The 23,986-nt window shown below is 40.0% G+C and overlaps 1 protein-coding gene across 6 annotated transcripts in view; it reads left to right on the forward strand.

Moving 5' to 3' along the window:
- Window positions 1–23,986, forward strand: part of LOC105002686 (chromosome unknown open reading frame, human C10orf76) — a 180,098-nt gene that overhangs the window by 38,055 nt on the left and 118,057 nt on the right. For all 6 annotated transcript variants that reach the window (XM_010859467.1, XM_010859465.1, XM_010859470.1 and 3 more), the window contains 5 exons: window positions 3,418–3,476; window positions 4,985–5,050; window positions 6,274–6,343; window positions 7,418–7,478; window positions 15,012–15,100. In XM_010859467.1, coding sequence (XP_010857769.1) covers window positions 3,418–3,476; window positions 4,985–5,050; window positions 6,274–6,343; window positions 7,418–7,478; window positions 15,012–15,100 — 345 coding nt within the window. The remainder of the gene's footprint in view (window positions 1–3,417; window positions 3,477–4,984; window positions 5,051–6,273; window positions 6,344–7,417; window positions 7,479–15,011; window positions 15,101–23,986) is intronic.

The following is a 23,986-nucleotide window of genomic DNA, read 5'->3' on the forward strand; positions in this document are numbered from 1 at the left end:
TGAGGACAAGAACTGAAAACATCAGCTCATAGTGAGAATTAGGACTGTTGTGCAGAGTACAGTAGGAAGAGGTGAGATTCAGAGGGACTGTGTTTTTTAACACTTAAAATATAAGTGTTAGTCCTCATCCGTGAAATGCAGAATGGGAGTGGGAGACAAATAGGTATTAGAAAAGCTTGATGTTATTCTGTCTAGTTTTCCTCTTCTTCCTCTGTTGATGATTTTTCTATGATCTTTTAACTGGTGGTAGGGTAGTGAAACGGAGAAGGCAGTGGCACCCCACTCCAGTACTCTTGCCGGAAAATCCATGGATGGAGGAGCCTGGTAGGCTGCAGTCCATGGGGTCGCTAAGAGTTCGACACAACTGAGCGACTTCACTTTCACTTTTCACTTTCATGCATTGGAGAAGGAAATGGCAACCCACTCCAGTATTCTTGCCTGGAGAATCCCAGGGACAGGGAAGCCTGGTGGGCTGCTGTCTATGGGGTTGCACAGAGCCGGACACAGCAGTAGCAGCAGGGTCGTGGAATAGTTGGGCTAGAAGAAGAAATTGGGAAGAAACCCAGCAAATTCTGTTCAGTATATATCTCAAGGTTTTTATTTTTTTAAGCCTAGTTTTGTTTTTTTTTTAAACTGGATCTGTATGAGTGTTTACAATTTTATTTATTTCTAGTATATATGTCTATTGTAAAATACACATAATGTAAAATTTACCATTTTAACTATTTTTAAGTGGCACTAAGTACAATCCCATTGTTATACATGCATCAGTGTTTCCTGAGGCCATTGCTTCTCCTTTTTGGAAATCTGTAACCTCTCCCTTTTTCTGGAAATACTGCAGCAACCACAGAAAGCCAAAAACCGCATAGATGTGACCCTGAAAATAGATTTCTAGCTTTGCTTGATATAACACAGTGAATTGAGGCCCTTGAAACTCACTTTTAGCTTTAATGGTTATATAATCCTCATTGTACTGGTTACTGTGCCATCCATAACATAAATAGAAGGCAAAATTGAGGGTAGATTAATTGCAGCATGAGTGGTCTCAGGCTGTTTCTGTAAATTCTAGCTGGGTTAGATTTTTGCTAAAAGGAAGCCTTGATATGGTAGGATATGGCAGCCTAAATATGGTTAAGTATGATGAACAGTTAATTTCAAAATGATACCTGTGTGTCTTCATTGGCCCAGCTCCCTTCCTGTTGATTAAGACCCTGACCTGGCTAACAGGATCTCATTATGTTTTTAGTGGCAATAGAAGCAACTTTTTCTTGGCTCTGCTCCTCCTTCCCCTCCCCCCAGTACTATTTTGTCTTCTTTATTATATATCATTTGCTGCCTATAAAAATACTTTAAATATTTATTACTATTAGATTATAAAATTTATAATAAGCATAATAAATAGCATAGGATAAAAAGTATAATAATAAAATGAATCTATCAGTCAACTTAAGAAACTATTAATGCTGTTGAAGCTACCTGTGTGTCCCTTCCCCAGCTATTCCTCTCCATGATTCAGAGTTTTGTGTTTATTATCGCCTTGATTTCGGCTGTGCTTTCAAAGTCTATTTTTTTCCCCTGAAGTTATTCTGTCTTGGGTATTGTCACCCTGAGGGAATATCTGCTCAATCTTTAAGATAGGCAAGAGATAAAAATACTAAAAATATATATCTTTGCATACATAGCCTAAAGTTGATTGACCAACGTTTATGATGTTTGGTATGATTAAACTTATTTTTTATTGTTCTTGTTTTTTGGGGCTTTTATGAATTTTAAAAATGAATAATAATGAAATATGCCTTATATTTGTAATCAGGAACAGTTTTTTTAAAGTGGAGAGATAGCTGCAGGCTTTTCTGCAAGAGTTGCTTATCAGGTTTTTGGGGAAAGGGAAGGATAGTGCCAGAGAACTCTGTGACCAGCAGTAGGTAGAAGAGTCTTACAAATCTGGGGAAAGGGAAGGATAGTACCAGAGAAGCTCTGTGGCCAGGGGTAGGTAGAAAAGTCTCACAAATCTGGTTTTGTGTCAGCAAGGCATTTCTTTTCTGGCTGCTTAGGCGCTCTGCTGTAAGCTACCGGAATGTCAGATAGGATCATCGTCATTTCTCTTTTGCACCGCCTATCGCTAAGGAGAGGTAAATGTATTTCTTTGACCACGACCCTCCTTATGCTTTCTAACTGTCAGGTTTTGGTTTATAGATTTCATCTTTGAGGAAGTAACAGGTTAATGTCAGGATGAGTACTGTTAGCTAACTTTCATAGCACGGTAATCTGTTAATAGATCTCTCCAGAATGGACTTTAGTCTGGGTCCTGTCAAAGCTGATTTGAAACAACATAAGCCATTTTTCTGTTTTGGATATGCTGGTATAACCCTCTTTTTACTTCCACTTCACCACCTCACCCACAAACATCCTGAAAAGCAAAAAAGTTATAATGGTTCTGGTAATTGGCAGTGATGGGTTAGCTCTTTCTGGGTCCTTTGTGTGGGCTTAGAGCCCTGTTACTGAGGTTGCTTTCTTTTTTAATAACTGGAATGTGAGTTCTGGGAGGCCACAGACCTTTCTTTAGTCCAGTACTATATGTCTACTGCCTAGCATAGTGCCTGCCACATGTGTGTATGCTCAGTCATGTCCGACTCTTTGTTACCCTCATGGACTATAGCCCTCCAAGCTCCTCTGTCCATGAAATTTTCCAGGCAAGAATACTGGAGTGGGTTGCCATTTCCTCCTCCAGGGAATCTTCCCCAGCCAGGGATGGAACCCACGTCCCCTGCATTGACAGGCGGATTCTTTACCACTGAGCCACCAGGGAAGCCCTACCTACCACATAGTCGGTAATAAATATTTGTAGAGTGAGTAGCTTTGGCAGGAAGAAAAATGATCAAGAGTTCCTAGCTTTCCTGGTTGTAAGTAATGTTCACATTGTAAGGAGAGCGTGAGCTGGACCCTAGTTTCCAGTTAATTTTTTTCTGGTTCTGCTGCCAGTTTGCTATGAACAGTTATAAAAATGTTCTAGATTTTGTGGTAGATGAGTAAAGATGGTGGTGCTTTAACTAGTGGATGAGGTGGACTTGGAAAAGGAATGGATCTGATTGTCCAGAAGCAAAAGGCTGATATGGAAACAAAGGGCATGGCCCTGATTTGGGCCACAGTTTTAAGGACTGTTAAAATAATTGAATGGTTCCCAGGAAGATGTTTAGCTGTCTGTCATACTACCAGAACACTTAAGAAAAAAATCTTATGGGGGAATTCTTTTGTCTAGAAGAAAAGCAAGAATTACTTTAGTAAAACCTTGATTTTCATTCATGAATTTTGTGGGAAAAGAAAGTGTGAATGTTCTTTTTGATGATATACATTTTTATTCTCTATAGAAACATGGTCTGGATGATTTAGAGAGAATGATTTATTTTTTCTTTTCAGATGAGCACCGGCTTCACAGTGGCAAACTCTGTCTGATTATCCTTACATGTATTGCAGAGGTAGGTCTCACCAGCCTTCTGATATGAGCTGTTCCCTTACAGAATGCTCTCTTTTCTACCCTTCTCTCCAGTTCCTGTCTCTTGACTTTTAGGGACCTAAAGTTTGGGAGAGAAAATCTTCCTCCTTTATATTATCTCCTCCACTGGAATGTAAGCACCAGTAGGTCCTTTGTCTTCTTCGCCAGTGTTTTCTCAGTGTCTGGCACGTAGTAGAGGGTCAATTAGTATTTACTGCATGACTTCATAATGAATTCATATGAGAACTGCTATAATTGAGAACTGGAAGATTCTAGTTCTTAAGAGTTTGGAACTCTAAAGAGACTTACACCTCTTCAGAAAAAAGAGTCCTGCCCCTTTAGAACTATTTATGTTGAATCTTTTGCATTTAGCAAAATGAAAAAAGGAACTCAGGTTTCTGTGGGGAGAGGTGGAGAGAAAAGCTGAGGGATGAGCATTGGAAATTGAGTAAAGTTGGATTGATTGTAGTTCAATGAAGGACAAGAACCAGAGGGTAAATAAATAAGAGAAGATGCAACCTGGGCTTTGGAAAGAGTCACTTTTGGTTGAATTAATTAGGCCTGAACTCACCTTATATCTTGTTGGCAACAGAGGTCTGGCAGAAATTGAGTCAATTTAGAGCTGAATTTGTAGTTTCAATCTCCTCCTTCACTTATTCCTTATTGGGATCTTTTCTCTCCCAAGAAAAATAGTTAAGGTGTGGTCCACGTGGAGCAGACATCTCCCTCAGTCTTTCCATTTTTATGTTTGCTGTGGAAAGTTGACCTACTTTTCACCAGGTTAGGAGTAGCTGTAGAAGAGCTGCTTATTAGCAGTGCGCCTGGTGTAATTGCTTTTCAAAAATCTTACTAAGAAAATAATTAAAGGAGTTGTTTTTCACAAATTGTAGCAGATCCTAGGAATTGGAATTTGTAGGCATGCCAGATCTTCAGAAAAGTTGTTGGGAAAGAGCCAAGGGATGTTTATTACTGATGCATGGTGAGAGTCTTTTGATTTTCCATCGGTCTTCAGCAAAGCCAGGGATATACGGGGTCTTGCCTATTGCCGCTGCCTGAGTAAGCAGTTTTCTCTTGCTGTGCCAAGCCTGTTCCCGGCGGAGCGCAGACCTTTCTTCTTAATCGCAGATCCTCATGTGTAGCCTGCACATGTGACCTGCAGTCCCTATGCTCCTTGGGCAGATGGGAAGGAAGAGAGAATAGGAAGACAGATTCCTCTCAGCTTTTGTCTTAAGTACCTGTGCCTTAATTTTTATTGTTTGTAATTTGCTTTGAGATTTTTGGCCAGTTAGAGACCTACTGGGAAATTACACTTAAGTGAAACCTCATGGCTTAAGTAGGGCTTGACATAAAGGCTGTAGTCTTCTCCCGTTAGCTCTGTAACTGGTCCTTGAAAGGAGTTCTTTTAAGACCTGTAAATCCTTGGACTTTAATAAGAGTATAGATTATAGATAGCTCTCATTCCCTTCTTATCTGTGTTTTTATTTTTATTAGGATCAATATGCCAATGCATTTTTGCATGATGACAACATGAATTTTCGAGTAAACTTACATAGAATGGTAGGTATGATTTTTACTTCTTGTTTTTTCTTAGAGGAATTTTTTTATGGTTGCAGGATTGGAGACGATGACATTGATCCTACTAGAACAGATGTGGGTGGAAATTTATCCTAAAGGGCTCTTGCTTAACTGTTGTTCAGAAGACACATGCCTGTTGTTGGAATTTTTTGTGTGTGTCTTGGAGGTGTTACTTACTCAATAGAGGGTGGAAAGATCCACAGTCACATGCCCATGGCAGTAATATTATTGTAGAATGTATCAGGGGACTTCTCTGGTGGTCCATTTGTTAAGATTCTGTACTTCCACTGCAGGAGGCATAGGTTTGATTCCTGGTCAGGGAACTAAGATCCCACATGCCACCCAGCACGGCCACAAACAAACGAACTAAAAAGAAGCAAACAAACAAACAAAAAAACCCAAAAAGGTATATCTTGACATTGAATGTATCAGTAATGTAGATTTCAACAAGGAGACGGGCCTAAGCCTTTTGTTTTCAGAATATACTGTGATCTTTGATTGGGTGATGCTAGATCCTGCTTATTAGATTTATGCATCTGAGAGGTGGAAATAGAGTATGAAGGATCAAGGAGTTTCCTAAAACTTGGAGTTATATTCAGAAATATCACCTTGAGGTTTATATTTAAAACTTCCTTTAAAAAAAGCTTTTCCTTTTTTTTGAACTGCTAACTGTTGCTGCCTCTACACAGCCACATTCTCCCTTTTTCTTACTTATTATTTTAGCAAAGAAAAATATTAGTGTATCTCTTTTGTTGTCAGTAATGTCACTTGTATAGGTAAAATCAAAGCAAAAACAATAGCTTTCCCCTTGTAGTATGCATCAGTGCCCTGTGGGCCTGTGGTCTTGCTGTGAACTGTGTTTTTGTCCCAGGCCTGCATCAATAACTGAGAAGCACTTATATGTCCTCCCTGCCTCACCCAACACCCACCACTTGAAAGAGAAATGAAAGGTAGCTTCTCTGTAGTGGTTTTATTTTATTATTGATGTTTCTTCTTTTGGCCAGGCCATGGATTTTATGGGATGCTAGTTCCCTGACCAGGGATTGAACCTGGGCCCCCAGCATTGGAAGCACAGAATCCTAATCACTGGATCACCAGGGAATTCCCAGTAGTAGTGATGTTATTTGCATGAAAAAAAAAAATGATGGTGAACCATTGGATGTTAGTTCAGATGTCTTATAATCTCATTTCGTATTTGTGTAAAGCCTATGAGACACAGGAAGAAGGCAGCAGACAAGAACCTTCCCTGCCGTCCGTTAGTATGTGCAGTACTGGGTGAGTATCATCAAAATGGGCATGTTTCTGAGCCAGTGATAGGTTTTCATGTTTAAGATAAGGGATAGATCCTGTTTAATGTGCTTCCTCCTCAGAGAGGAAGTTACTAGTTATATTTCTTTCCTGGCCTAAGGAACCGTGTTTCTTGTTGAGTTTGATAAAGCAATCCCAATGAATTTAATGTTCAATTAAAGGGTGCCCCTGTTCAAAGAAAAAGTTCTTTCTAGGGATACAAATATCTAAGCTTGATACATAAATTTGTAAACTTTCTTATACCTGATAAAGATCTCAAATTCTTCCCTCCATTTCTTGGTCCAAATTGATGTGTCAGTGGGCCAGGAGGCGAAAGTTCAAGGTTTAGACATACAAAACTTCCTCTGAGTAAATTAAGCTGAGAGGAGGCTGACAGAGCTGACAGATAGGGGGCTGTATTGCAAGTAATTTTGTCTGCCCAGAATTCTGCATTTTCCTCAGGCGAATGATCTGAACTCTTAATCCCATTTCACTATAATATTAAGCCCTACTTCCTAAATCTACTTGATTTTAAAAACAGTAATTAAGACTATATAGTAAGCCTTTATTGACCTAAACCTCCCCAGACCATTTTGGTCAATATCTGTCAAGCTGAGTGTGATAGGAAGACAAGAAAGACTGACATAGCTTTAGAGTTTGAGTCTCTGGTTACACAGATGTGATCCATAATTTTTTCTCTGCTTGCCTCATCACTTGGTTCTCAGAATATGATTTCCCTCTGGCATTTTGCATTAGTGCCATGGTATGAAATATCTGTACAGTGAAATCTCCCTTGTATGTGAGTTTATTGGCAGGTCAAAGTATCCTTCTGAAGTGGGAGAGTAAACTAATTTTCTTGTTACCTTACAAGTGGCAGGTGGTGAAAGTGTTGCAAAAAGTACCTTATATAAAATAGATTTAAATGCATGTTAATAAAGATGTGGTTAGTTGATGCCATTCAGCATGGGTGTAAGGTGTACTGATAAAGTTTTTCTCCCAACTCCAAAGGCAAGCAATGAATTTCATTCTGATTGATCTGATTTTTCTCTTTTTCTCATTCAGACCTGATGGTGGAGTTTATTGTAACACACATGATGAAGGAGTTTCCTATGGATCTCTATGTGTAAGTACCATGGTTCATTTAATGTGTGCAAATCTATTTTATAGAATTGAGTGTAAGAAGTTTAATAGTCACAAAATTTTTATGTATACTTCACTTCAGGAAAAGCACGTATATATGCAGAGAAGTGTCAAGGAGTGTTTCATGGCCTGGGTTTATACATTTTTCCAGAAAGAGGGTAAAGCACAAACCACGTATCTTCATTATCACTTTTAGGCACACTGCATGAAGAATAGGGCTGATATGTTGAAGCAGAGATCATGGGTGACTCTTGTATCCAAAGATATGGAATACCAGCAACCCACTTAGTCATCCCTAGACCTTGGCATCAAAGGAGTCAGCAGCATTTAGATGGTAGGGAAAGGCCAGAAAAAGAGAGATCTTTTGGTTCATTCTTAGCCTACATTGTACAAGCAACCTAGTCAGAATTCCACTAGCTAGTTAGATTGTGTATATATAGTGGCCTGGCTGGGAGTCTCCTGCCTCCCGAGAAGATCTGATTGTCTGTCACAATTCTTTACAACCAGTATAACTAGAAACAACTGAAAGTCTTCATATTTTAATAAAGTTTAAGCCTTTAGGCTTTCTTGCTTCTTAGCTATTTTAGCATTCTTCTTTTCATTAATGCCTAGGAACAGCTGTGCCATATTAGTGTGATCTCAAGTATATGTATTTTCTTTATTCCTTAAAACACATCTGGATTCAGTCTGACAACAGAATTAGTACCTCCACTTTTTCAAGTAAGAGAGAAGTTTGGTGCACAGCAAGCTTAATGTACCTCATTCCAATGCTGAGCCTGGGATCTGGGGAGATACGAAGGATTTTACTCTGAACAGAATAGCTCTAGTTTTTAGACTTATTTGTAGGCTGCTGCTGCTGCTGCTGCTGCTAAGTCGCTTCAGTCGTGTCTAACTCTGTATGACCCCATAGACGGCAGCCCACCAGGCTCCTCTGTCCCTGGGATTCTCCAGGCAAGAACACTGGAGTGGGTTGCCATTTCCTTCTCCAATGCATGAAAGTGAAAAGTGAAAGTGAAGTCGCTCAGTCGTTCCCAACTCTTAGCGACACCATGGACTGCAGCCTACCAGGCTCCTCTGTCCATGGGATTTTCCAGGCAAGAGTACTGCTGCTGCTGCTGCTGCTGCTGTTGCTGCTAAGTCGATCTAGTTGTGTCCGACTCTGTGCGACCCCATAGACGGAAGCCCACCAGGCTCCCCCGTCCCTGGGATTCTCCAGGCAAAAACACTGGAGTGGGTTGCCATTTCCTTCTCCAATGCATGAAAGTGAAAAGTGAAAGAGAAGTTGCTCAGTCGTGTCCAACTCTTAGCAACCCCATGGACTACAGCCTACCAGGCTCCTCCATCCGTGGGATTTTCCAGGCAAGAGTACTGGAGCGGGGTGCCATTGCCATCTCCAAGAGTACTGCTACGTATTCTTAATTTCCTAGGTATGAAATAAGATACAAATTTTACTTTTAGATAAGTAGTTTCTGGTTTGCATTTTTCTGTATCTTTTGGTTGTTTAAAATTAGTTTGATCCTTTATTTCATGCATTGCGGGCAGATGCGTTACCAACTGAGCTATCAGGGAAGCCCCTTATTGCAATTTAAAGACCATGAAAAGCTGCTTTTTTTAATAACACTTATCAGATGAATTTTCTGCTTATTTTAGATGGGATTGCTTAACGTCAGTACCTCAAGGATTATATTTGTTTTGCTACAGGCTTTATTTTTACTTATTTATCTTATATTCTAGTTCTAGTATATAGTTTTTTTTCTTTGTAATATATTATTATAGTCTTAGTTTACTCATTTTCCAAGGAAGGAAACTGAGGCTCTGAAGGTTAGATTATTCTGTTAGTAAGCACCAGTGTCTGGAGTTGAACCCAGGTTTTCTTACAGTAAATCCTAAGTTGTTCCCACCCCTTGGCAGGTGTATTACCTATTGCTGTGTAACAAACTACTCCAAAACATAGGGGTTTAAAGCAGGCATTTATTACTTCACAGTTTCTGTGGCTCAGTGATCCAGTAGCAGCTTTCATTATAGGGTTTGATATAGGCCTCAGTCAATATGTTAGCTTTACTGGGGCTCTACTAGGGCTGGAGAATTGCTTCAAAGCTCACTTACATGGTTGTTGGTAAATCTCAGTTCCTAGCCATGTGGGTTGTTTGACATGACAGCTGACTTTCTCCAAAGCAAGTAATCCAAGAGAGAAAGGAAAGGAGAGTGAGAGCCCAAGATGGAAGCCATAGGGCCTTTTATAACCTAATCTCAAACAACATACCATTTCTGTTGGTCTCACAGACCAAGCCTAAAGCAGTGTTGGAAGGGACTCTGTAAGGATGTGAATCCCAGGAGGTGGGGTCCATTGGGGGCCATCTTGTGGGCTGGCTACCACAGTTGCATATGTACATTGCATCACCAAGATTCAAGCTTGTCTGTCTTAGGAAAGAGACTGTGCTCTTTCTTAACTACTAGTATGATAAATGACAAAAGATTTGTACAGGGTGACTAATACTCACTGGGGCATCAGAAAAGGCTGTGCTTGACCTGAGTCATGAAGAAATAGTAGGCAAGTTTTGTATGCAGAGGAGTGGGGAGCAACACCCCAAGCAGGGGACCAGCATGTTCAAAAGCTTGGGGACTTGATAGTGTGGCCTACTTTGGAGAATAGAAAGAAATTCAAGAGGATTAGAGTGTAGGGTGCATGGAGGAAGGACAAGAGAGTAGAAAAAGTGTTACCTGAAATAAGTGGATGATGGGTAACAGTAGAAGGTGGGGATGACATAAGACTAAACCCTCACATCCCAGCCAGTGAACCTGATCTTCCCTCTTCCCCCTGGTTCCTGCCTTTTTGTTTTTTTTTGCTTTGCTTTGCTTTCTCAGTTCCTTTTCCACCTGCTTCCTAATTGAATGTCCTGAGGTTAGGGAAGATGGAGAAGATAATGAGGCATCAAGCTGACAGAGGCTGGGCAAAAGGTCCCACCCTCAGGCTGAATTCACTTTCTCCATTACTACCCCTGGGCATATTTCCATATCTGCCTCCCCCACTTCCAGCCATCTTTCCAGTTTCTGGCATTTGGAGCATCAAGTCCTTTTTAGGTGAACTTATCTGCTTCCAGCTGGGCATCAGGCCAAGTTGCTGCTCTCACTTCTCATTATATACTGCTTTTCAGCAGCATACAGCACAATGAGAAATTGAAAGTAAAATGAATTTCTACCATTTCAGATAAGTTTGTAATCCTCCTGGTGAAATATGAAGCAATACAGAATATGGAAAGACTTAATACTCCAGCCAGAATCTGGGTCAGAAACAAAATAGTTTCATATCTGTGTGTGAATGCTGTAGGTAAAGTAATAATAGAGAAAGGTGCTTATACAGAAAAAAAAAAAAAAAGTTTTGCTTGGAGCAGTAAGAGGTAGGAAAACCCAACCAATTAATTTCCTTTTCTGGCTGCTACTCTTTGATTCTTGCTGCCAATCTCTACTGCTGGCACAGGATTGGGAGTTAGGGGAAATGGTCTCTGAGGAGAGAAAACTCTCCTTTAAATTACTCCTACGTGGAAAACTTGGACACTTTCTAAATCAGGAATTCTCAGACCTGTGGGTAGAGACTTCAGTAGACCCCACAAGAAGAGTTTCAAGTTAAAGTTGAACTGTCTTGTGTTGAAATAGGAAACTGTTACATGCATAAAAGAAATGCCCTAAGCTGTCGGCTTGGAGTCATTCAGCCAGCATATCTTTAAGATCATAGCAGTTTTTAAAATTTGCATTCTGTTTGGTAAGTAATATAAGTTACTGAGACCACAAGGCAAATAATGTCCCTTGTTGGGTGGCTGCAGGAAAAAGAATGGAGCTTGGAGTGGATATAAAAAGCCTTTGAACCAGAGGGGGCTGGCACCAGAGTGTGGTAACATAGGTGGTGTCTCACTGCTGCTCCACAGTGGCTCAGTGCTGGGAGGATGTTGTCAACAGAGACAGGGTGCAGCTGTCCAGATCTAGGACGTGTGAGAAGTGCTGGTGTCCAGGAATGTTCTGTGTGTGGATGGTCATGCATGGGCAGTGGCCAGCCACCCTTGCTGGCTGCAGCACCGTTTTCAGCCCCAGGGAGGGACCTAATGACTATCAGTTTAATGGCAAATTGGTAGAGTAGTTTGTATTTTCCTGAGTTAAATCATGGCTCAAACGAGGGCATCCTGTAGCTATTGACAGCTGCATCATGTGGAAGATCACACCACAATTTCTAAAAATCAGCAAATGGTTTGGAAAGTATTAGGAAGATTTACACTATAATTTATATTACTTTGTAAGTGGTTTTGATACAGTTTATTTAGAGAATGTGTTAATCGCTCAGTCATGTCCGACTCTTTGTGACCCCATGGACTGTAGCCCATTGGGCTCCTCTATCCATGAAATTCTCCAGGCAAGAATACTGGTGGGGGTTGCCATTCATTTCCTTCTCTGGGGAATCTTCCCAACCCAGGGATCAAACCTGGGTCTCCTGCATTGTAGGCAGATTCTTTTCCGTCTGAGCCACCATTCTGTATTCTGTATACTCTGTTTAGAGAATAAAAGGGAATTATTTAAAAGTTTTGTCATATGTATTTATATTTATCTGGTTTGTAAAATATTTTTAATATATACTGAAGTCTTTTAAGAGAGATCTCTGTCACATAGTCCTCTTATAAAATTCGGTCTGAAAATGTCCTGTAAGACCACTTAGAACTCTGAGGAATGGAAAGAACAGAGAGATGTGAATAATGAGGCAAGTAGAATAGGCTAGTGAGGTAGCAGTGCAGGCCCATTCCATTATTGGAATTATTTTGAAAACTTGCAGGACTTTAACTTACAAATTTATTTCTCTTCATTTGTGTCTTTGATACGTTGTCAGGCACTTTAATGTCCTTGTGTCTCACTCCATAAAGGGAAGTTTGTTGTGTTTTTGTTGTTGCTGTTGTTGTCAGTGGTGGGGTTGTTTTTTTTTTAACCCCTTTTTCTTTTGCCCTCTGTTAAGAGGCCCCAAAAATTAGCTGTCACCATTTTTGCTTGATTTCATGAGCTGTCAGATTGATATCCTACATATTGATATGATGTCTGCTGAAGTTAGTGGGATCTCAGGATACTCTGTCTCATATTAAAACCCCAGAACCCGAGAGAGTCTTACTCTCACCTCTAGAAGTATTGTCATTCAGCTGAATTTCAACTGCGGCATGTTAGGTATGGAGAAGCCACTTTTTGCTGCACCCTTTTACCTGGCTTATTTCTGTTTCTTTTGCTTAATTCTTTGGTGTCAGGAGAGTTTTGGGAGAAAGAGCCTCTTTATTTGCCTGAAACTAGCAGACTATCTAGATCTGATTTCCAGGAACTTGAGAGTTTAGTTTTGACTTAAGTACTAGATCTTCATTTGGTTTACAGTCAGTATTTATGGAATGAATGAAGTTAGGTCTGACAGTTCCCTGTGAATCTTTTGGTTTGTGTGATGAGCTTGGGGCTTCAGAGCAATATGTTCCAAGACTTGGGCCTCTTTCTTCCCACCCCCAGTCTACTTTCTGTCTCTGCTGCTAAGTCACTTCAGTCGTGTCCGACTCTGTGCGACCCTGTAGACGGCAGCCCACCAGGCTCCACCATCCCTGGGACTCTCTACTGGAGTGGGTTGCCATTTCCTTCTCCAATGCAGGAAAGTGAAAAGTGAAAGTGAAGTCACTCAGTCGTGTCCGACTCTTAGTGACTCCGTGGACTGCAGCCTACAGGGCTCCTCCATACATCTGCCTATTTTGGACATTTTATGTAAATGAAATTATGTATTATATGATCTTTCATGACTGACCTTTTACTTAGCATATTTCCAGGATTTTATTCATGTTACAGTGTTCCTTTTTATGGCCGAGTAATATTCCGTTGTTTGGGTGTACAACATCATTTCATTTATCCATTAATTAGTTGATATTTGGGTTGTTCATACCTTTAGCTGTTAGCATTAAAATCTATATTAATTTGGTTTGCAAAAACAGAATCTTGTTGGGGAGTTCCCTGCCAGTCAGTGGTTAAGATTCCACACTTCCACTGCAGGGGCACAGGCTCTAGCCCTGGTTGGGGAACTAACAGCCTGCAGCCACACAGGTGCCCCCCCGCCAAAAAAAAAAAAAAAAGAACACAGATTTTGTTTTAATGTACCTTTTTAAGGTGAAATTGAACATTATAGGAAAATGTTAACTTTCCATATTTTTCCTCTTTTTTGGGGATGGAGGGATTTGTTGTCCATTTCCTTTGCCCATCTTTCTTATTAGGTGTGTTGTTATTTTTTCTTATCAATTTATATAAACTCATATGTATTAAGCATAATAACCATTTCATGTCACTTGTTGCAAATGTAATTTCCCATATTTGGCTTTTAATTTTAATCATTACAGCTTTTTTATTCAAATGAGATTTTTATTTTTTCAAATTTATTTTAAAGGCTTTAAAAAATATTTATTTTGGCTGCAGTTGGGTCTTAGTTGCGGTACGTGAGATCTTTGTTGCATCATGCAAAACATTTCTGCAGGACCTTTTGTTGTGTTCCTCTCTAGTTGTGGTGTGTGGGCTCAGTAGTTGTGGCCCGTGGGCTTAGTTGTGCCACAGGATGTGGGATCTTAGTTCCCCAGCCAGAGATCGAACCTACCTCCCCTGCATTGGCAGGTGGATTCTTAACCACTGGACCACCAGGGAAGTCCCAAGATTTTTATTTTTAGGAAGTAAATTTTATCAATATATTCCTTTATACATTCACTCATAGCTTTTTAAGCTTTCAGAATTCTTCCCCAGAGATGAAAAAACATTTTTTTTGTTAGGGTTACAATGTTTAAAAATGTCTTTCATTTTTCAATTTATTTGGAAATATTCTCAAAAGCATTTTTGTTGTTGGGATGTGAATAATGTTTAATAGTCCAGTGATCTAGAATAGCACTGCCAGTATAATTTTTGTGATTATAAAAATGTTCTGTTTTTCTGTGTTGTCCAATATGGTAGCCACTAGGCACACGTGACTTCTGAGTACTTGTGGTTAGTGCAACTGAAGAACTGAATTGTTAATCTAACCTTTAATGTAAATCAAAGTTTAAATATTATTTAAAATTTTATTTACATTAAAAACATATTTAAATAGATCTAAAGTCTTAAGTTCTTTACTTTTACATCTTTGCATCCCATGTTTGCAGTCTCAAATGTAGTCTCATTTTGGTTCATGGTGCATTCTTCCTCCGAGGAAAGATACTCAAGGGAATGGTAAAAGTAGTGCCTAATTGAATGCTGACTTAGATGTGGTTATAACTCCCTTCTAGAGATAGGGGAATTAGCACAAGTAACGTTGTGTGTGTTTGGGGGTGGGGCTTTTATCCAAGAGAAAGTTGCAGAAGTTCCTTTCTTTCCCATGTGTACAGCTTCATATTCAGTGTTTTTTGTGGTCTTAGCAAAAGTTGCCTTGTTAAAGAAAGGGTATCTGTGGTGAGTTGCACCGTAACTTTAGACTTATTCCAGTTTTTCTCTTTTTCTGTTCCAGGCGCTGCATTCAGGTAGTACATAAACTACTTTGCTATCAGAAGAAGTGTAGAGTACGCCTGCATTATACCTGGCGGGAGCTCTGGTCAGGTAACTTTCTCTTTTGAATTCATCATCTTTTCCTATATCTTTTATGAGCACCTGTGCCTGGGCATAGATGAATTTAAAACAAACAATCAAACTTTTTAGTTTGTTTAGGATGCTTGTATTTTCAACTCTTCTTTTTGTCATTTCAGCCTTGTTATAATCCAAACATGGGCATGTCACATATATATCTATTTTATACTTTCTCTCTTATTCCTTCTCCCTGTATTTTTTTGTCAGCTGGCAGAAACAAATATTTCTTGAGTTCCATTGATTCTTCCATTGAGGAGTCAGTACAAACTTGGATTCTCTCTTGGTTCCATTTGGTAACAGCATATGGACTATAGGGAGGCTTCTGTGTGTTTCCTGGGGATGAGTAATCCCAGGAGGAATGTCTTAGGGAGAGGGGGTGGGGAGGGGGTGGAGAGATGGGGGAAACCCTGTTCTTTGTGTTACATCTGGCATTATTACTGTTTACAGACAGTGTCAGTTTTACCACTCCCCCTGTGCCAGAGACAAAAACAGCAAATTACAGTGTTTACTTTTGTCTTTGCATCCATTTGGTAGCCCAGTAAAGTTACTGCCACCCCTGTGGGGGGAAAGAGTGGCTCTTCTCTCAGGGTACAATTAATACTGGCTTGCCACCCCTTTCTTTTGTGCATCTAAATTGGAGGTTTCAGAAAAGCAGAGGAGACATGTTTCCTGAGGCATTTGCTTGCTGATAGGTCCTGTGGCTTTTGTGACCTGATAGGACAATAAAATCTTCTCCAGATGATTATAGTGGTAAATTGTTTGCCCCACCCTTGGGAGAGCTTCTCTGTATTCTGAGCAGAGAAGTGTATGTGAGTGTCAGAGGCTTTGTGAGACAGGCCAGTAACCCCACCCCCTCCCATGGAATTCATCTCACTTGTTGTGACACATGGTTTCCTCCCAACCCAATTTGGCTTTCTAAATTTAGTCCTTCATAATGGGAAGTAGAGATCTTTAATTAATGGATTAGCAAATTTGCAGTTACTGCCTATAGTGGTGAAGGGGGAGTAGGATAACAACACCAAGTGGCAGTAGTGGCATTTTGATATTTTAGGAGAAGAGTATGATTATGTGAGAGTTCAAAATTGAGAGAATGTCAGAAAAGCTAAAGAGAGATCAAAAGATTGAAATGACTGAAGTTTGAATTTCTTAGGTTGGAACAATTCTTTTTAATATAAAGGACTCTTTGGTTGCCTATGCATTAGTTGTATGATTAATTTAAAAATTTAGAATTAAAGAGAAAACACAAAAATGATGCAGATCTCTGGACATTAGTGTAACAAGTACAAATGGTTTATGCCTATAACTGGGATGAAGTTACACATTGTAGTACTAGAGTGGATGGCAGTAGTAATTTTGCCTGCCTTTGATTCTCTTCTGGTGTTGTTTTCTCTTTTATTCTATCACCTTTACTTTCTCTCCTAGCTATCCTTTCTCTTGCCCCTGGGAGCTCTCTGGCTTTTCTCCTATCCTTTCATCAGTTGTCCTCTTCCTCATTTTCTCCTCTTCTCTTGTCTTTTTCATTGCCTTCTCCTGTTCACGCTCGTCTGTCTCCCTCGGTCCTAGGGTTCTGTTTATTGTCTTACTCTCTTGCATTCTGTCCTTTGTGCTGTTGTTGTCATATGTTTAACTTTTATGTATTTTATAAACCCCAAAATACATTTCCATCATTTTTAAAGAGGCAATTATCTTTTAAAGAAATTTTAAAAGTCTTTTATATTTATCTTTTCTGGATCTGCTTTCCCTATTCTGGTGAGAAACTGAAGCAAGAGACCATTCTTTATCCTGTATTGACTTTATTTCTTTGAGTACTTCATGTCATGTTTAGCTCTGTGTGTAATTATTTGCTATCTCAGGACTGATTGGCATGCTAAGGCCCTTGATAGGTTGAGAGGAGGTGTATATGAGTGTCATTAATGAGGCTTGGATGGCTGCTTGTTCCAGGCATAGGCATTTGTACTGGAGTTCTCTGCCAGATGAGGTTAGCTCCTTTTCTGTGTAGACTGGGTGAGCCCCCCTGGGACTTGACTCCCTGTGTTCATACATGGAATATATATAGTGAGATGCAGAGCAGCAGGTATTAAGGAAAGCTGCAAAATACTAGACTACATCGGATGCATCAGAGCCCATAATAATGTATAATATTGTAATCAGTGAATATAAATGTGTCTATGGTGGATCCACCCACTCCTTGGCTGGTAATACCCCTCATATGTCGGTTTGCCTATGTTTTCATTCTTTCTTTGCCTTTTAGACGTATAGATTTGAGGGAGGTATGTGAAACTCATCATGGCAAATATGCTTATGTATACAGAAGCTTGCCCATACATGTGCTGCAAACTTTAGTTGAATTTTACTTACAAATAAAACTGGTAAGGCATGTGTTGTTAGGTCAGACACATGAGAGACCTCATGTGCCCGGGAAGCATGGATGGCAAGTGCCTTTTATTATTTGGAATGAGAGTGTTTAGTCTCACTGCTCTTTGGTTATTTTTATTCTTATACTGTTTGACTACCTCTTTCTTTTTGGGGAAGTAGCCAGGGATCCCCCTCCAAATTCCTATATGGAGTTTTCTGGTTTGGTTTTATGATAAGGAGGAGGCAGCTATATTGGTTGGGGCTTTAATCCTGCCTGATATGTTGGTTTTACAGATGTAATCCCTGACCTACTCCCTGCTGCCATGGTCTGTTTATATGATGCCTGTCACCATGGTATCTGAGTACATGCAGAAATATATTTAGGCTAACCTCAACTTGAATATAGAAAGGAAAAAGTCTTGTCTTTCTCATTACCCTATTTTCAGCAGTCACTGTTTTCCACCAAGTTATGGGAAGTTCAGAAGCTCTTCTCTGACCTCTAGGCTACACAGACTTCCTATTTTGAGTAAAAGATTAGGTCTTAAAATGCTCCTCTGATAAAGATAGAAAACCGAGTTTTAGGGTGAGATCCTAGTGAAATAGTTCTTTGCTTTTGAGAATGTAATGAAAGATATCTTTGCATCCAGAAAAATGTCCATTTGCACATATATATTTTGCATATAATTTCAGAGAGTTCATGGACCTTCTTCTGAAGCCCATCCATGATCCAATGTTAAGCATCTCAGTCTTTCTGTGACAGATTCATGTTGATATATGGCAGAAACCAGCACAACATTGTAAAAGAAATTATCCTCCAATTAAAAATAAATTAAAAAAAATTTTTTTAAATAATAAAATACAAGCCAAAAAAAAGTCTCAAGTTGGAATCCAAAGCGGGTGGGAGGAAGAATCTCTGTCTTAATTTTAGCGACTGGCCTCCCAATTCTGTCTTCACAAACATCTTTATATTTGGTTAGTTTTTCTTTATTTACTGATTGTATTGCATTCCTCCTGGGAACTTTCGTTTTATCTCTGAACTTGAGACTAAAGACAATGTTGGTCACTATGATTGGTTTCCTGTTATTCTCACAGAACTCTGGGCTTCTGTTTTAGCATATCACATTGTTATGCTGTGTTTGCACATGTCTGTACAATGATTTGCTTAAATTATTTGTTTTTCCTTTTAAAAAAAATTCGTGGAGGGCAGGGCCTGAGTTTTAATCATTGATTTATTCTCAGCGCACTACTTGGCTTGTAACAGGGGGTCAGAAAATATTTGAGTGAATAAATAAATGGATGAATAGGTATGTAGAATTTCCATTGATGATGAGTCAGCATTCTCTTAAGGCAGCACAGTGTTGTGTTTGTACTTCAAAAAAAATAGTATTAGAATATTTGTTTTCACTTGTCTTTTGAGCTGACTTCATCACCTTTTTATTTGAATTGTTGGTATGAACAGGAGTGGTGGATGATTTATCTTTCCTTTGTCACTTTCTTCCTTACCTCCAGACACATGGATTGCTTTTAACCAAGTGAAAATGGAAACTTAGTTTCTAAGCCATTAACCAAGGAATGGGCGGAATGTTTAGAGAGAAGCATATAGTTGTTAGAGGGAAATACTTGAACAGAGAACTTCATAGAGTCAGCTTATTTTACTTCCATTGCAGGCAGAAGGGGCATTGGGGAGCCAGCCTGCGTTTAAATAGTGTAGCTTTCCACAGTCTGAAAACAGGTTGATTTAAAGACAGGTTTAAGTTGGCATTTTATATTTGGCATATATCTGTGGATCACAGTCCTTCTTACCCTTTCACTCTGCCACATATCTGGGTGATAAGTCATTATTTTTATCACCATTTGTTGGGGAATGTATAGAAGGATAAGTGACTTGCTAAGGATTATGGAAACCAGACACTAAATAGTCATGATCAGGACTTAGAGTTCCTGACTCCTATGCTCAGAAGCAGATCACTAGGCAACATTTGCCTCTCTGCAGGAAGAGAGGCCCCCAAAGCCCCCAAAACAATCTGTTCAGCTTCACTGTGCTAAATAGCATCCAAAGCATTCACAGCTTTGTGAAAAAGAGAAAAATTGTACTTGGCCTGACCTTTCAGATACCTACTGGGAAAAATAGAAAACTCAGAGAGTGTCACAGCTTTCTGGATCCAGCTGGCACACTCATCACTGACAGAAGTCTGTGGCTTCATGGTTAGGTACACCTTGAGACTGGGAATTGAGAGCTTTCATTGCATGCTTGTTATATTGTAGGTGTTATACAGGACTGGAAATTTTCAGGAGAAAGACTGACCTGAGCCATAGATATAGTTGGCAGTTCTTGTATGGGTATAGCTTTGACAGTTTGCCAGCCCCTCCTGATTTGGGGAAACTATCCTTTGAGTTTTTAATTGTCTGCTTCATTTAGTTTGGTTACTTTTTTAAACTTTGTATTTTGATATAATTATAGACTCACAGGAAGTTGCAAAAATAGTACAGAGAGTTCTTGTACCCTTCACCCAGATTCCTCCAATGGTGACATCTTACGTAACTACGATATTGCTGCTTTAAGTTTTGAAGAGAGTATGCAGGTGGGGAAGAAACATAGCAGTAAACAGCTAGAGTATATGGCAAGAGGAATTTTGGCAGCTGCTATTGCTATTTTGTTCTTAAAATTGCTTTTTAAATTGTTCTTTTTTTCCCCAAATTTTCTCTGATTTAGGGGAATCTGTTACAAGATGTATTCTAGGCTTGATGTGCCTAATTAAGACTGCTCTAACTTCCATGTGCAAAAATATGGAGGCTTCTTTCTTCTGTGGATAATCAGTTCTTCTTAAAGTTAGAATGTTCTAATGTGGGAGCATTTGAAGGTGTTTCTCTCTTTTCATAATTTTGTTATGGAAGATCCTGTATAGCAGTGTACAAAGCCCCAGGGCAGAAAAAGAATGCCAGGAAACCTTTTTTCCCTTCAAGTTACCACATTTGGCTAAATCTAAACTTTATACTATTTTGAATCTTTCTCTTAGAATCTTGGCAGAAGCAAAAGATAAGAATTTTTAACAAGTTTAGCCTGTTAGAAGGAGAAAAAGATTCCCACCTAAAAGAGTGAGAAATCTCTGTTCTTTTCTCTGCACAAAAAGGCACTTCCCATCCAGAGAAATGTCAACTCTGGTAGGCCCATTAGCATCTTGTCAACTAAAAAAGGCAGAGGAAAGAGTAGTTGTGCTTTTGTTGTGCTGCCTGTACTGGTTGTGTAGGAAAGTGTCATTTGATTTCATAAGGTATCATCATTCCCTGGATCTTGAGTGAGCAGGACAAGTTTCTTAGTGGTTTTTCCCTCATTTGAGCAGAAAGTAAAGTTCTTGGTTCTACATCAGATGGCTCCACTGAGTCATGGTCTCATTAACTGAGATTTCTTCAAGGGTGATTTTGACTCTTTTTCATTTGGTCAGTGTTTGAAAAAAGCAGTAGGTATCTAGGGCCCTAGAAAAAGATGGTGGCCTCTAAGCATGCTTAGTTAGAAGCAGCTGCACAGAATGTGGAGAAGGCAATGGCACCCCACTCCAGCACTCTTGCCTGGAAAATCCCGTGGACGGAGGAGCCGGATGGGCTGCAGTCCATGGGGTTGCGAAGAGTCAGACACGACTGAGCGACTTCACTTTCACTTTTCACTTTCATGCATTGGAGAAGGAAATGGCAACCCACTCCAGTGTTCTTGCCTGAAGAATCCCAGGGACGGCGGAGCCTGGTGGGCTGCCGTCTATGGGGTCGCACGGAGTCAGACATGACTGAAGCGACTTAGCAGCAGCAGCAGCAGCACAGAATGTGTATGGGATCTTGCATTGCTCCATATGGGAGCAATGGGAACTTTCATATAATAACTTACTTTCATGGTAAGGAGGGTGGGTGGTAACTGTGAGGACTGCAGTGTCCCCAAGTAAATGGGGAATTGGAGATAGTTGAGAATTTTATTTTCTTTTTTAGCAGATACACTTCATTTGCAAGGAAAATGGTAACACAGAATCTAACTTCCATTTAAAGAAAGGATTTGTTCTTTTCTCCAGTTCATCTAGGACATAGAGCCTTTAGACAGCACAGGTTGTTGATGTACTGACTTTTTATTGTGCTAAAATACACATAACATAAAATTTACTATCTTAACCATTTTTAAGTGTATGTTCAGTGGTACTAAATACATTCACACTGTAATGCAGGCATCACCACTATTGTTCCCCATAACTCTTCATCTTCTAAAACTGAACCTCTTCCCCTTTCCCCTCAGCCCCTGGCAACCACCAGTCTATCTTCTCTCTTTATGATTTTCACTACTCTTAAGTACTGCATGTAAGTGGAATGATTCAGTATTTGTCTCTTTGTGACTTGACTTATTTTACTTCCAGTATCCTGAAGGTTCAAGAAATAAGATTCCCCCCTTCTTGCAGAGTTATCTATTTTTTGTTATTATTTTTGTTTATTTTTATTTGTATATTTATTCTGGCTGCATTGCATGGCTTGTGGGATCTCAGTTCCCTAACCAAGGTTTGAGCTAGGACCTTCGACAGTGAAAGCCCAGAGTGCTAACCACTGGACCACCGGGGAATTCACTGTTACTTTTGTTTTTGACTGTAGGCTCTGTCTGTACTGAGGATCAGCCTGAGGTGTAAACTTAATCTTTTCTTAGATCTTTTATGAGCTTTTTTCTTGGGCATGTGCAGTCACTCTCTAATTTTCCTTGAATATGCAGTTGTTTCTGAATGTCCTAGTTTTTGTTTGTTTGTTTCTGAATGCTCTTCTTGATTAATGTTTTTATTGTCCTAGTATTTACCTTTTCTCTTTAAATGGAAGCATAGTTGATTTACAGTGTTGTGTTAGATTCTGCTATACAGCAAAGTGACTAAATTATACATATGTATTTATTTTTTTCCATTATGGTTTATCTCGGTATATTGAATATAGTTTCCTGTGCTGTACATTAGGATCTTCTTGTTTATCCCTTCTGTATGTTATAGTTGGCACATGCTAACCCCAAACTCCAATCTATCCCTCCCTCTCTCACCCTCCTTAGCAACCACAAGTCTGTTCTCTCGGTCTGTGAGTCTGTTTCTTAGATAATGTTCATTTGTGTTGAATGTCCTAGTTTTTACTGTCTGGCTCCTGAAAGAGGAAAAGCAAAAAATGAAGGTGGGGAAAAAAAGGGGCACTGGCCCCTTAGGCCTAGATGTCACTTATCTGTGGGGGGGACAGGCTTGTAACAATAAGGGGAAGTGCAACAAAAATGGCTGCCCACCTATTTGTCTGCATCTCTGTGATCAGAAGCAGCAATCAGTGATCATAGCACAGATTCCCCAGTATTTGGAAGATACGGCCCTTATTGCCGTATCTGGGAGCTGGTCCACCCTAGCTCCTGCAAGTTGTGTGCAAGCTGCTCTAGAAACAGGTGCACAGTTGCTTACCACAGGCCTGGGATTGGGGATAGGTAGCTGCATGTACTAAGAGTTGAAATTGACCAAAGTGAACCAAATTTACCATCCAGATTTTTCTGTAGAAGTTTCAAACCTTCATCAGAGTCCAGAGTTCTACATAGTTACGTCAGACAGATTCTGCCAGGGCAATTATTGTCCTGGCAGAGGATTCTGGGAGAGAGATTGCTGATGTTTCATGTTCTGCCATCTTCCCAGAATCCTCCCACTGGGTATACTGACTTTTGTGCTCTGTTCACCTGGAGAGGCTCGTAGCATATAACCAAAGCCGTTTCATTTTCTTGTCGGATTCATTGGTCTCTGTTTCAGTAAGGTGCTTGGGTTTAACAGCCAGCCAGATGCCTGTATTCTGAGAACGCACCTAGTGCATTTTAAAATTATTCTGTTGGTCAGTGTTGGTTTCTAAGTCCTTCCTGTGCCACTTTGCTGACTGACAGTGAGCCTACTGATTGCTGGCAATGCCCCTGAGTAATTGGTGATTTTGTGCAGAGATGTTCGAATTGCTAGAGTTTATAGTGCCTCTGGGGTTTCAGAGGCATTGCCTTGTTCAGTTCAGTCGCTCAGTCTTGTCTGACTCTTTGCGACCCCATGGACTTCAGCATGCCAGGCTTCCTTGTCCATCACCAACTCCCAGAGCCTACTCAAACTCAACGTCCGTTGTGTTGGTGATGCCATCCAACCATCTCATCCTCTGTCATCCCCTTTTCCTCACGCCTTCAATCTTTCCCAGCATCAGGGTCTTTTCCAGTCAGTCAGTTCTTCACATCAGGTGGCCAAAGTATTGTTTGAGCTTCAGCTTCAGCATCAGTCCTTCCAGTGAATATTCAGAACTGATTTCCTTTAGGATGGACTTGTTGGATCTCCTTGCATCCAAGGGACTTTCAAGAGTCTTCTCCAACACCACAGTTCAAAAGCATCAATTCTTCAGCGCTCACCTTTCTTTATAGTCCAACTCTCACATCCATACATGACTACTGGAAAAACCATACCTTTGACTAGACAGACCTTTGTTGGTAAAGTAATGTCTCTGCTT

The sequence above is a fragment of the Bison bison genome, unplaced genomic scaffold (assembly GCF_000754665.1).
Source record: "Bison bison bison isolate TAMUID 2011002044 unplaced genomic scaffold, Bison_UMD1.0 scf7180017864456, whole genome shotgun sequence".
NCBI classification, from domain to species: domain Eukaryota; kingdom Metazoa; phylum Chordata; class Mammalia; order Artiodactyla; family Bovidae; genus Bison; species Bison bison.